Source organism: Chiloscyllium plagiosum, unplaced genomic scaffold (genome assembly GCF_037043375.1).
Source record: "Chiloscyllium plagiosum isolate Xiang-an unplaced genomic scaffold, Cpla_swu_hap1 HiC_scaffold_23, whole genome shotgun sequence".
Taxonomy (NCBI): domain Eukaryota; kingdom Metazoa; phylum Chordata; class Chondrichthyes; order Orectolobiformes; family Hemiscylliidae; genus Chiloscyllium; species Chiloscyllium plagiosum.
Window position 1 is genome coordinate 39424672 of NW_028270161.1, and position 13070 is coordinate 39437741.

Genomic DNA, 13070 nt, shown 5'->3' on the forward strand with positions numbered 1-13070 from the left:
CAAATAAACCTGTTGGACTATAATCTGGTGTTGTGTGATTTTTAACTTTGTACACCCCTGTCCAACACTGGCATCTCCAAATCATGGAAAGGTGAAGTATTGGTGACATTGAAATGTTAACCTGCCTGTCTTCTTTAGCTGCTAATCAAAATTCCAAGTTCTTTTTTACAGTGGGGAAGGAAGATTATTTTACCATTCCCCAATTAATGTGAATTGTACTTTCACATTTCAGTGTAATGCTGATACAGTACATGATTGTTAGAGGCACTGACTTTCCAATGAGATATTGAACTGAAGCACCATTTCTCTTCAGGTAAAGGTAACAGATCCTTTGGCATTATTCGAAGAGAAGGTTTGACAAAATACCTAGCTAACATTCTTTCCTGTGATAACCAAAGACAAGGCATCTGGTCATTCACCTCATTTGCTGTTTGTTGTTTTATTTGCTAACGTAACATTTAATGAATTCTGATGGGGGAGGAAAAAAAAAGATCTATTATATCATTACTCATTGGGGTAGCATGCCAGAAATCAACCCAGATTCATCACAAAAGTTGAAGACTTTAAAATAAGGACATAAAACTTCCCAATATACCTAATTTTCAATCCAAGTTTGAAAGAAGCGTAGACAAGGTTTTTGCACTAAGCAAGCTTTACTATTCATTACAAGTAATACAAGTACAGGTAAGCAGTTATATACTCTCATCATATAACACTACTGATTAAAATTCTATCCTGCCATGAACTCCTTTTTACACATACACACACACATGGAAAAAAAACACATGGACAGAGGGTAAAAACTGGAAAGATAATTCAGTAGTCTTTGTCTACAAATTCTTTTGATCTGGTTCTTGCTCATCCGAAAGATTCTTCCTGGCTTCCCTTTTCTGAATGTTTCCACTGGTTTGCAGGAGGTAAGGGTGCCTGGTTCACTTGTAAAATGATTTATCAAAAGTCACAACTTACATTAACTTGCTAAAGGTAAGATTAACATTTTTTTTCAAATTTGAAGTGAGATTTAACTTTTCAGAACAGAGAGACAGCACCTGAGGTTTTGGAGATCAAAACTCTTCTCTATAACTTACTCCCAATCCAAACGGTCCACGGTTACCAGAGATTCAATCACATGATTGTTAGCAAAGGTCCCTTATTATCAATAACTAGTCACTAGTCCATAGACCAATCAACTTCTTACTGCTATTCAGTTGCATCTTTAGAAAGAACATCTGGCTCCAATTTGTCTATAACCACTCCAATTACTGCTTTCTCAAGACGTTGTACAAATAAATGCTCTCCATGGGCTTCAGGTTACTTACTTTCAAACCATTCTTTCAAACACGGATTTAGAACAATTCTCTCTCATTTCAGGACTTAATTTTAAAAAAAAACACAAAATAGAAAACATGGTCCTGAGACCTATAAAAGTAATTCTTTATTTGCAAAATAGTTTAGACATTGCTCAGATATATTAGGGGTGCTATAGATTCAGGTGTTTGTGCAACATTAAAAAAAATTTATACACCTTACATTTATTACAAATAGATGTTTATTTTAAACTTACAAAAGTTATTAGCATTCCAACCTTTAAATTGCCTTAAATGTACATTAAATCTTAAGGACATGGTTAAAAAGTTAATAGTAAATTTGGTTCAGGCATGAAAGAACTTCTGATGTTATTGAATTGTATCTGCTTAATAAGAACAACGTTACAATATCTACCAATTATGAGGCAACAACAGTATTTCTCTAGGCATTCAAATTCCTTAAAAAGAGAAGGTACAATGACATAAAATATTGACAGGCTATGTGATGCTTGTCAAGAGCAGCTTTCAGGCTAAAACAAACTACATGGATAGAAATTCCAACTCAAAACCAATGTTACCTCACATAGCCCACTGCATTGGTAAAAGAAGATTTACTATGTACACCTAATATTGCAAATGTGTTTATAATTAATGTGTTTGAGTGCACAGATAACATTATCACCCAATTTACCTTGGGCCATCCCAATGGCCTCAGTAAGTAAGTGTTGCAGAAATAAAAAAACTTTTCTGTCATGGTCTCACATTGTGGACCTAAGTTAAAGCAGGTCAGATTTAATGCATAGCCCTTATGAGCAAAAATTTATATCCTGTTCACCTGAATTTTACCCTGAATCATACAGGTAAAGGTCCAGTGCCCCAAGCACTGATTTCTGTCTATAAAACTATCAGTAACAAGATATTTCAAGTTTAGATAGTGGATTTACAAACATTATCAAATTGTCAATGTCAATTGACAGAAATATGGAAAACAGTTTCCTGGGTTCTTTGGGAAATAACATTGTCAATATGATGAAAAAATATTTCCTCCAGTCATTGTTTCTGCCAAGATTTTTAACAGGTTCTAAAGAAATATACCTTCTTAAAGAAATGCAAATCTTATGATAATACAAAGAATAAAATTGATATTAATACAATAACACAGAGATAAAATTTCATCTGTCTTGAAAACGGTTTTAAATCACGTTCAATCATTGTCAATAGTTGGGTGCAAAGGTTTCACTCTGGCTAATCGAGACAAGCCTAACCGAAGACCTTGACATGGACTTCTGACAGAAATTTGTTCCCGTGAGTTACCACTGCTTTCTTTAGGAGCTGTAAGAGAAGATCAAAGTTTTCCTGTTTTAAAGTGTAATAACAGAAATGGTTGGAAACAAATTGATAAAAGTATTTCAATCCTTAGGCTTTCTAATTTTAAAAAGAATGTAACAAAATACTATTTAATAGTATTTTTGACTTTGAGATTCATGACTTCCACCTTTGCTTAGCATAGTACACAGACAAAAACAAAATATGCAATGTGCCTCATTGAATGTAGGACTGACTGATCCAATGAAATTATGCTGAAAAGAGTTTACCACTAATCTAGCATTCAGTATTCGTGGGACACTTAAGCAACTTTGAACTGTTTAAATCAGCAGATTAGAACTTCAGAGAGATAAGTAAAGACCTGTTAGTTCTTGCAGTGAGAAAGATTACAGGAAAGAATTACTGAATACAAATAGGATAACCTTCTGAGATAACCAAGAAAATGCATTTTTTTCTTCCAAAGGGTTGCACGGCTCTCATACAAACTATACAATACAACCATTGCATTTCTCTTATTTAATCTCTACACACATATCACTATAGAAGATATTCTTACATACACTGTCAACTTCTTCCATTATAAATTCCTCTGCCCACAATTATAAAGCAAACTAAACATATTACATTCCTAGCAACGATAATGTTATAGAATTTTAGATTTTATTTTCTAGCTTCTCAGAATGAGCTAAAGAGAAACTCTTGCTGCAAGGTTTCATAATGTGGCAGAGTCACATTTATTTAACTGGCAGTCGGTAACAATCATTTTATTTTTGCAAATCTAATTTTGTTTGTAGTTGATAACAGAATCATTTTATTTTTGCAAATCTAATTTTGTTTGTAGTTAACATTAAAGCTATCATTTAAATTCAGAAATCCCCAACTTTAAGCAAGGTTTTTAGTGGACGAGCAACTCAGTTTTGTAATTAAAGCAGCTGCTGAAACTTGTTCTGTAACTGTATCAGCTTTGGCCCCTTGTATTACGAACATAAAACTAGCCAATTTAGTACAACTTAGCACTCAACTGTGACTTACAGTAGAGTGCTGGGAATTGAACAGGAAGGAAAGGAGGTTCTCCTTGTTTTGCTTTATTAAGTTGTTCAGCTTCCAGGAGTCGTTTCTTATTCTGCTACAGGAGACGAAGCTAGTTATTTGATAATTATTTCGTAAGTGACTAAACTTTATTTTTATTATAACTTTCAAAATAGTGTAGCAACTAGTGGTAAGGTTAATAAGATATACAAAAAGGTAAACGTATAATGGAATAAATTAGTTATTTAGAACACATTAAAAATAGGTGATGTGTCAGAGCTACAGTATGTGGGAGCTCCTGGATGCCGACATGATCCAGGGCTAATACATCAACAATAAGTATTGAAGTTTGAGCAGCTTCGGCTCAAAAAATGTGAATTAGAGGCTGAATTACACAAATGCTAAGATATGTCTGGGATGGGGAGATATCTGGATTTTTTGTATCAGGAGGCAATCTATTACTTAGGACAGGGTTTTTGATTCAGTCAATGTTCAGGGACAGAGGTGTGTGACTCCAAGTGAGACAGATAAGGGAACCCAGAGGTAAGGAGGACAGGAGCATGAAGTTTTGCAATTGTCCAACATGTTGAGGTTATTGCAGTTGTTTGAGGAAGTAACATGCTGTGGATCATGCAGAACCAGTAAATGCACTATATTTGGATTTCCAGAATTCATTGGATAAAGTGCCACATTAAAGGTTATTCTGAATAAATAAAAGATAATGATGTCGGGGTAATAATATTGGCATGGATAGAAGTTTGGCAAGTTAACAGGAAACAGAAAGTAGTCATAAATGAGTCATTTACCTGTTAGCAAGATTAATGAGCGCTATGCTACAAGGCGTCAGTGCTGGGAACTCAATATTTTACAATTTATAGAAATGATATGAATGAGGGAACAAAAGGTAGGGTTGATACATTTGATGATGACACAAAGACAGGTAGGAAATTCAGTTGTGAAGAGGGTAAAAGGAAATACAAAGGAATATAAATAAGTAAAATGAGTGAGCAAAGATCTGGCACATTGAATAAAATGTGGTAGAACGTAAAATTGTTCATTTCAGCATGAACAATAAAAAGCAGAATATCAAAATAGTGAGAGATTGCAGAGCTCTGAGATGCAAAGGAATCTGTGTCCTAGTGAATGAATCACAAAATGTTAGTATGCAGGTACAGCTAGGAATCAGGAAAGCTAATAGAATGTTGTTGCAAGGAGAACTGAATACAAGAGCAGGGAGGTTATGCTTCAGGCACTGGTGAGGCCATATGTGGATTACTACATATAGTATTGATCTTTTTATTTAGGACAGTTGTAAATACATTGGAAGCAGTTCAGAAAAGGTTAACTAGATTAATTGCTGAAATGTCTTGTGAGAAAAGGAAGGACAGGCTAGATTTATATCTTCTGGAGCTTAGGTGAGTAAGCAAAGAGTTGACTGAAACATACAAGATCCTGAGGAGTCTTGACAGGGTACATGTAACAAGGATATTTCTGCTTGTGAGAGTATCTAGAATCATAAGCCATCTTTTAAATATAAGGGGTCACCCATTTAAGACAGATATGAGGAGAATTTTTTTCTCACACAGACTGGCAAGTCTTTCAACTCTCTTCCTCAAAAGGCCATGGAAGCAGAGTTCTTGAATATTTTAAAAACAGAGGTGGATAGATTCTTGATAAGTCAGGGGTAAAAATAAAATGGTGGTAGGTGAGAATGTATATTGATCGAATCAGTCATGACTTTGCTTAATGGCAGATCCAACTTGAGGAGGCGAAGTGGTCTAGTTCTTGGTTCCTTATCTGTGTCCTCATAAGTTTTATAAAAAGTTAAAGTGAAAGCATTGGAAAGTAACAGAAAAAGCTCATAAGAATAATTCTCAGGAAAAGGAGTTTAAGTTACGTGGATAAAATGGAGAAGCTCCAGCTGTTTATTTCGAGAAAGTTGGGAAGCAGTTTGATAGAGGTATTCTAATTATGACAGGTTTAGACAGCAGATGAGGAGAAACTGGGTATTGTGTTTGCATGGCAAAAGGTTTTGATGAAGAAGACACCAATTTAAGACGACTGGCAAAAGAAAATGGATGAGGAAAATGTTTTGTGCACCTTGTAGTTTGGAGCTAGAAGGTACTACCTGAAAGTGTAGTGGAGGCAGAACCCATTGTGACCTTATAAAGGAAATTAGACAACATCAGAGCAGAAAAATTTTGCAGGTTGTAGGGAAATGGTAGGTGAGTGGGGCTAACAGAGTTGCCAATGCAGAGACATGACATGGACATGACAGGACAAAATGGCCTCATTCTACCCTGTAACCATTCTATTAATCTGTTGGAAATTAAATTATTCTCATCATTGCAATATTAAAATAAAGGTTAATTGTATGGAATTATTCTAATTTCACCAATTTTGAATTTTTGATTGGGAGTCAATGTTTTCATTTGAAAATTCTTAACATTACTTATTTCCCTTGAGGCTGTCAAAGTGATTGAAATCTTAAATAAAAGTTAAAGTTAAATGGATTCAAAATTGTTCTCATTAAACATGTGTTTCGTGATGTAATTTAGAAAGTAAAATCTGTTTATTGGATAACAGACACATACCTGGTGGAGTCCACTTTGGTTTTTTCATTCCAGTGGAAAGGTTTGACTTGTGTAATGATTTAGAAGGTGGTGGAGAAGCTGGCATCTCTTCCAATAATAAAGGCGTGCTTTTTACTGGAGCTGCAGCTACAGGAGCTAATGTTAAAATATTATAAGTTCCATTGTTCCCTTTTGTCGTTATCCTTTGAAATTTTATGATTAGATCACAGAAGTGCATAAAACAGCACTAAAAACTGTTACTTTCTGTCAGTTTATAGTAGTAGCTGGTCCATTCAGAATATACCTACAATGACTTGACTGAATTTGGTAACGCTACGTAGAAGAGCAGCAAAAGTGAACTTGATCCAAACCACTTTGTTGCAGTATGTCAAAACTCTAATAAGAGAGATGGACTTAGAAGAATAGATGTTAAAAATTCAAATTAGTCCTCTCTTCTCCAGTACACATTTCTCAACAATCAAGGAGTTTCCTTTCAAGCTTTCTTTTATACTCTTAAATCTACCATTTGTCTTTAAGCATCCTTACTTCTTATTTGTAAAGTATTTTGCATCTCACTAGGACTTCTAAATCAAGATCATATGACTTTTCTTGGGAGTACTTTGGAAGACATCAAATCCGACAAGTTTTCTAACACATTCAGAGATTTACTTTTATTCAGCAGGTTTACAATTTGTTCCCTAGTCCTTAAATGTGCTCAAATATTTAAATGCAACAAATAACATACATAAAATATGTTTGAAGAAATCTGCCAAATTATCCCTTTTAATTGTGGTTATACCAGCGTCCTTTTATCTATACTTTTAGCCATTACTTAACTCAGTAATTTGCACTTAATTACAAATATAGCTGAGATGGAATGAACTAATTGAATACATGGTCTTCTTTGGCCCAAATAGCATAAGTGGCACACTCTAGAATCAGAATAAATGTGGGATTTATTTTAGATTAGATTAGATTACTTACAGTGTGGAAACAGGCCCTTCGGCCCAACAAGTCCACACCGACCCGCCGAAGCGCACCCACCCAGACCCATTCCCCTACACCTAACACTACGGGCAATTTAGCCAATTCACCTAACCTGCACATTTTTGGACTGTGGGAGGAAACCGGAGCACCTGGAAGACACCCACACAGACGCGGGGAGAATGTGCAAACTCCACACAGTCAGTCGCCTGAGTCGGGAATTGAACCCAGGTCTCTGGCGCTGTGAGGCAGCAGTGCTAACCACTGTGCCACCGTGCCGCCCAATTGTACTTCTGTAGTTCCAAATATCAGGATGCAGTTTTTAAGGATTTATTGCTAACTTCTAAACTATTAACTTTGCAATAAGTTTTTCAACAAATTTGCTTTTTTTAAATAAATATGATTTTACTTAACCCTAAAACATAATTCAATTGTTTCAGTTAGAAGTGAAGAGTTTTTAAAATCTCAATAGTTTTGACAGGAAACTAATACATCAAGTCTGAATTTTTTTTTAAAAGAAATTGACTTTTAACAAATAAACTTTGCTTCATTTTTGCTAAATGTCATTGAATCAATTAAACAGAGTGCTACAAATAAATGGGATATATATGAGAGCTTCAAGAAGAATGTTGCACTTCATGCTGGAAGCCTGTTAATTATTGCTGATATACAAATATTCCATAATCATTCCACTGTTAACTGCATTACAGAATTCACAATGACCTTGCTCTATAATTTACAGCACAAGTTTTGTTAAACACAATTATTTGCAGTGGTCAGTAGAACCTACCTGTAGGAATGTTGTTGAGTTTTGAAGATTTTTTCTCCTTTTTGCTTTGTGTTTTAATTTTATCCTTTTTCTTCTTTTTATTTGATATATTTTTAAAAGTAAATTCCTCATCCTCATCTGTACTATTTTCGCTGCTTTCTGATTCTTCAGCTGCAAAACAAATGCAGTTGAAAATCCAGATATGAAACACAACCAAAAAAGCAAATTCCCAAAATAATACTTAATTGTTCCAGTTTTATTCTCAACCTTTTCGCATACTATTAACACATGACATTTTAGTTGAGAATGAGGTCATTTGATATATTGTTTCTGTACATCAGAATGGTCTGTTCTAACCTTAGTTCCCTGCTCTTTCATCATGTGCTTTACCATTTTGTCAAATGTTTACCTAATTCCCTTTTCAACATGACTACTGAAGCCAAGTCAATGCATTCCATCATTTCTTCTTCCACTTATCTTTTTGTATTAAATCTTACATTTAAAGGTCTCTGTATTACCACTTTTAAATCTCTCTGTTACTTTACTCCAGTGAATATAGGTTTTGAATCATACCTCAAGTTCATTTTCCCTTAAATTTGCCAGAAATGAAATGCATTGACCACATATCTATCCACACCCTTTCTGCATTTAGAGTCATAGAGTCATAGAGGTGTACAGCATGGAAACAGACCCTTCGGTCCAACCTGTCCATGCCGACCAGATATCCCAACCCAATCTAGTCCCACCTGCCAGCACCTGGCCCATATCCCTCCAAACCCTTCCTATTCATATACCCATCCAAATGCCTCTTAAATGTTGCAATTGTACCAGCCTCCACCACATCCCCTGGCAGCTCATTCCATAACGTACCACCCCCTGTGTGAAAAGGTTGCCCCTTAGGTCTCTTTTATATCTTTCCCCTCTCCCCCTAAACCTATGCCCTCTAGTTCTGGAATCCCCAATCCCAGGGAAAAGACTTTGTCTATTTATCCTATCCATGCCCCTCATAATTTTGTAAACCTCTATAAGGTCACCCCTCAGCCTCCAACGCTCCAGAGAAAACAGCCCCAGCCTGTTCAGCCTCTCCCTATGGCTCAAATCCTCCAACCCTGGCAACATCCTTGTAAATCTTTTCTGAACCCTTTCAAGTTTCACAACATCTTTCCAATAGGAAGGAGACCAGAATTGCATGCAATATTCCAACAGTGGCCAAACCAATGTCCTGTGCAGCCGCAACATGACCTCCCTACAACTCCTGTACTCAGTACTCTGACCAATAAAGGAAAGCATACCAAACGCCTTCTTCACTATCCTATCTACCTGCGACTCCACTTTCAAGGAGCTATGAACCTGCACTCCAAGGTCTCTTTGTTCAGCAACACTCCCTAGGACCTTACCATTAAGTGTATAAGTCCTGCTAAGATTTGCTTTCCCAAAATGCAGCACCTTGCATTTATCTGAATTAAACTCCATTTGCCACTTCTGAGCCCATTGGCCCAGCTGGTCCAGATCCTGTTGTAATCTGAAGTAACCCTCTTCGCTATCCACTACACCTCAAATTTTGGTGTCATCTGCAAACTTACTAATTGTACCTCTTATGCTCGCATCCAAATCATTTATGTAAATGACAAAAAGTAGAGGACCCAGCACCGATCCTTGTGGCACTCCACTGGTCACAGACCTCCAGTCTGAAAAACAACTCTCCACCACCACCCTCAGTCTTCTACCTTTGAGCCAGTTCTGTATCCAAATGGCTAGTTCTCCCTTTATTCCATGAGATCTAACCTTGCTAATCAGTCTCCCACGGGGAACCTTGTCGAACGCCCTACTGAAGTCCATATAGATCACATCTACTGCTCTGCCCTCATCAATCCTCTTTGTTACTTCTTCAAAAAACTCAATCAAGTTTGTGAGACATGATTTCCCACGCACAAAGCCATTTTAACTATCCCCAATCAGTCCTTGCCTTTCCAAATACATGTACATCCTGTCCCTCAGGATTCCCTCCAACAACTTGCCCACCTCCAAGGTCAGGCTCACCGGTCTATAGTTCCCTACCTTGTCTTTACCGCCCTTCTTAAACAGTGGCACCACATTTGCCAACCTCCAGTCTTCCGGCACCTCACCTGTGACTATCGATAATACAAATATCTCAGCAAGAGGCCCAGCAATCACTTCTCTAGCTTCCCACAGAGTTCTCGGGTACACCCGATCAGGTCCTGGGGATTTATCCACCTTTAATCGTTTCAAGACATCCAGCACTTCCTCCTCTGTAATCGACATTTTGCAAGATGTCACCATCTATTTCCCTACAGTTTATATCTTCCATATCCTTTTCCACAGTAAATACTGATGCAAAATATTCATTTAGTATCTCCCCCATTTTCTGTGGCTCCACACAAAGGCCACCTTGCTGATCTTTGAGGGGTGGAAATGTGTTGCTGGAAAAGCGCAGCAGGTCAGGCAGCATCCAGGGAACAGGAGAATCGACGTTTCGGGCATAAGCCCTTCTTCAGGAATGAGGAAAGTTTGTCCAGCAGGCTAAGATAAAAGGTAGGGAGGAGGGATTTGGGGGAGGGGCGTCGGAAATGTGATAGGTGGAAAGAGGTCAAGGTGAGGGTGAAAGGTCAGACTGGGGTGGGGGCGGAGAGGTCGGGAAGAAGATTGCAGGTTAGGAAGGCGGTGCTGAATTCGATGGATTTGACTGAGACAGGGCGGGGGGAGGGGAAATGAGGAAACTGGTGAAATCCGAGTTCATCCCTTGTGGTTGGAGGGTTCCTAGGCGGAAGATGAGGCGTTTTTCCTCCAACCGTCGTTTTGTTGTGGTCTGACGATGGAGGAGTCCAAAGACATGCATATCCTTGGTGGAGTGGGAGGGGGAATTGAAATGTTGAGCTACAGGGTGGTTGGGTTGGTTGGTCCGGGTGTCCCAGAGGTGTTCTCTGAAACGCTCCGCAAGTAGCCGGGCAGTCTCCCCAATATAGAGGAGGCCACATCGGGTGCAGAGGATGCAATAGATGATGTGTGTGGAGGTGCAGGTGAATCTGTGGCGGATATGGAAGTTTCCTTTGGGGCCTTGGAGGGAGGTGAGGGGGGAGGTGTGGGCGCAAGTCTTGCACCTCCTGCGGTTGCAGGGGAAGGTGCCGGGAGTGGAGGTTGGGTTGGTGGGGGGTGTGGATCTGACGAGGGAGTCACGGAGGGAGTGGTCTTTACGGAATGCTGATAGGGGAGGGGAGGGAAATATATCCTGGGTGGTGGGGTCCGTTTGGAGGTAGCGGAAATGACGGCGGATGATGCGCTGTACATGGAGATTGGTGGGGTGGTAGGTGAGGACCAGTGGGGTTCTGTCCTGGTGGCGGTTGGAGGGGCGGGGCTCAAGGGCGGAGGAGCGGGAAGTGGAAGAGATGCGGTGGAGGGCATCGTCGACCACGTCGGGGGGGAAATTGCGGTCCTTGAAGAAGGAGGCCATCTGGGTTGTGCGTTTTTGGAACTGGTCCTCCTGGGAGCAGATGCGGCGGAGTCGAAGGAATTGGGAGAATGGGATGGCCTTTTTTCAGGGGGCAGGATGGGAGGAAGTGGAGTCCAGGTAGCTGTGGGAGTCGGTCGGTTTGTAGTAGATGTCTGTGTTGATTCGGTCGCCTGAGATAGAAATAGAAAGGTCGAGGAAGGGGAGGGAGGAATCTGAGACTGTCCAGGAGAATTTGAGGTCGGGGTGGAAGGTGTTGGTGAAGTGGATGAACTGTTCAACCTCCTCGTGGGAGCACGAGGCGGCGCCGATACAGTCATCGATGTAGCGGAGGAAAAGGTGGGGGGTGGGGCCAGTGTAGTTGCGGAAGATGGATTGTTCCACATATCCTACGAAGAGGCAGGCATAGCTGGGGCCCATGCGGGTGCCCATGGCTACTCCTTTCGTTTGGAGGAAGTGGGAGGATTGGAAAGAGAAGTTGTTCAGGGTGAGGACCAGTTCAGTCAGTCGAAGGAGGGTGTCAGTGGAAGGGTACTGGTCGGTACGGCGGGAAAGAAAGAAGCGGAGGGCTTTGAGTCCTTCGTGATGGGGGATGGAGGTGTACAGGGACTGGATGTCCATGGTGAAAATAAGGCGTTGGGGACCGGGGAAGCGAAAATCATGGAGCAGGTGGAGGGCATGGGTGGTGTCCCGAACGTAGGTGGGGAGTTCTTGGACTAAGGGGGACAGGACGGTGTCAAGGTATGCGGAGATGAGTTCGGTGGGGCAGGAGCAGGCGGAGACAATGGGTCGGCCGGGGCAGTCAGGTTTGTGGATTTTGGGCAGGAGGTAGAAGCGGGAGGTGCGGGGTTGTGGGACTATGAGGTTGGAGGCGGTGGATGGGAGATCCCCCGAGGTGATGAGGTTATGGACGGTCTGGGAGATGATGGTTTGGTGGTGGGGGGTGGGGTCATGGTCAAGGGGGCAGTAGGAGGAGGTATCTGCGAGCTGGCGTTTGGCCTCAGCGGTGTAGAGGTCGGTGCGCCAAACTACTACCGCGCCTCCCTTGTCTGCTGGTTTGATAGTGAGGTTGGGGTTGCAACGGAGTGAGTGGAGGGCTGCGCGTTCCGAGGGTGAGAGGTTGGAGTGGGTGAGAGGGGTGGGGGAGTTCAGGTGGCGGTTAATATCGCGGCGGCAGTTGGCTATGAAGAGGTCGAGGGCAGGTAGGAGGCCAGCACGGGGTGTCCAGGTGGATGGGGTGTGTTGGAGGCGGGAGAAGGGGTCGTCAGAGGGTGAGCGAGAGTCTTGGTTAAAGAAGTCTTTGAGGGGCCCTATTCTCTCCTTAGTTACCCTTTTGTCCTTAATATATCTGTAAAAACCCTTTGGATTCTCCTTACTTCTATTTGCCAAAGCTATCTCATGTCCCCGTTTTGCCCTCCTGATTTCCCTCTTCTAAGGATTCACTCAATCTATCCTGTCTATACCTGACATATGCTTCCTTCTTTTTCTTAACCAAACCCTCAATTTCTTTAGTCATCCAGCATTCCCTATACCTACCAGCCTTCCCTTTCACCCTGACAGGAATATACTTCTTCTGGATTCTTATTAACAAAGCTTGATGAAAGGGGTCATTATTT

The 13070-nt window shown here is 40.5% G+C and overlaps 1 protein-coding gene across 1 annotated transcript in view; it reads right to left on the reverse strand.

Moving 5' to 3' along the window:
- Positions 1-1410: 1410 nt before the first annotated feature.
- rad51ap1 (RAD51 associated protein 1) overlaps positions 1411-13070 on the reverse strand; it is a 63715-nt gene continuing 52055 nt past the window's right edge. Inside the window, exons 6-8 of the mRNA XM_087999545.1 lie at positions 8010-8159; positions 6257-6391; positions 1411-2639 (exon numbers count right to left, since the gene is read on the reverse strand). Of these exons, the coding sequence (XP_087855671.1) occupies positions 2512-2639; positions 6257-6391; positions 8010-8159 (413 nt within the window). The 3' untranslated portion in view covers positions 1411-2511. The remainder of the gene's footprint in view (positions 2640-6256; positions 6392-8009; positions 8160-13070) is intronic.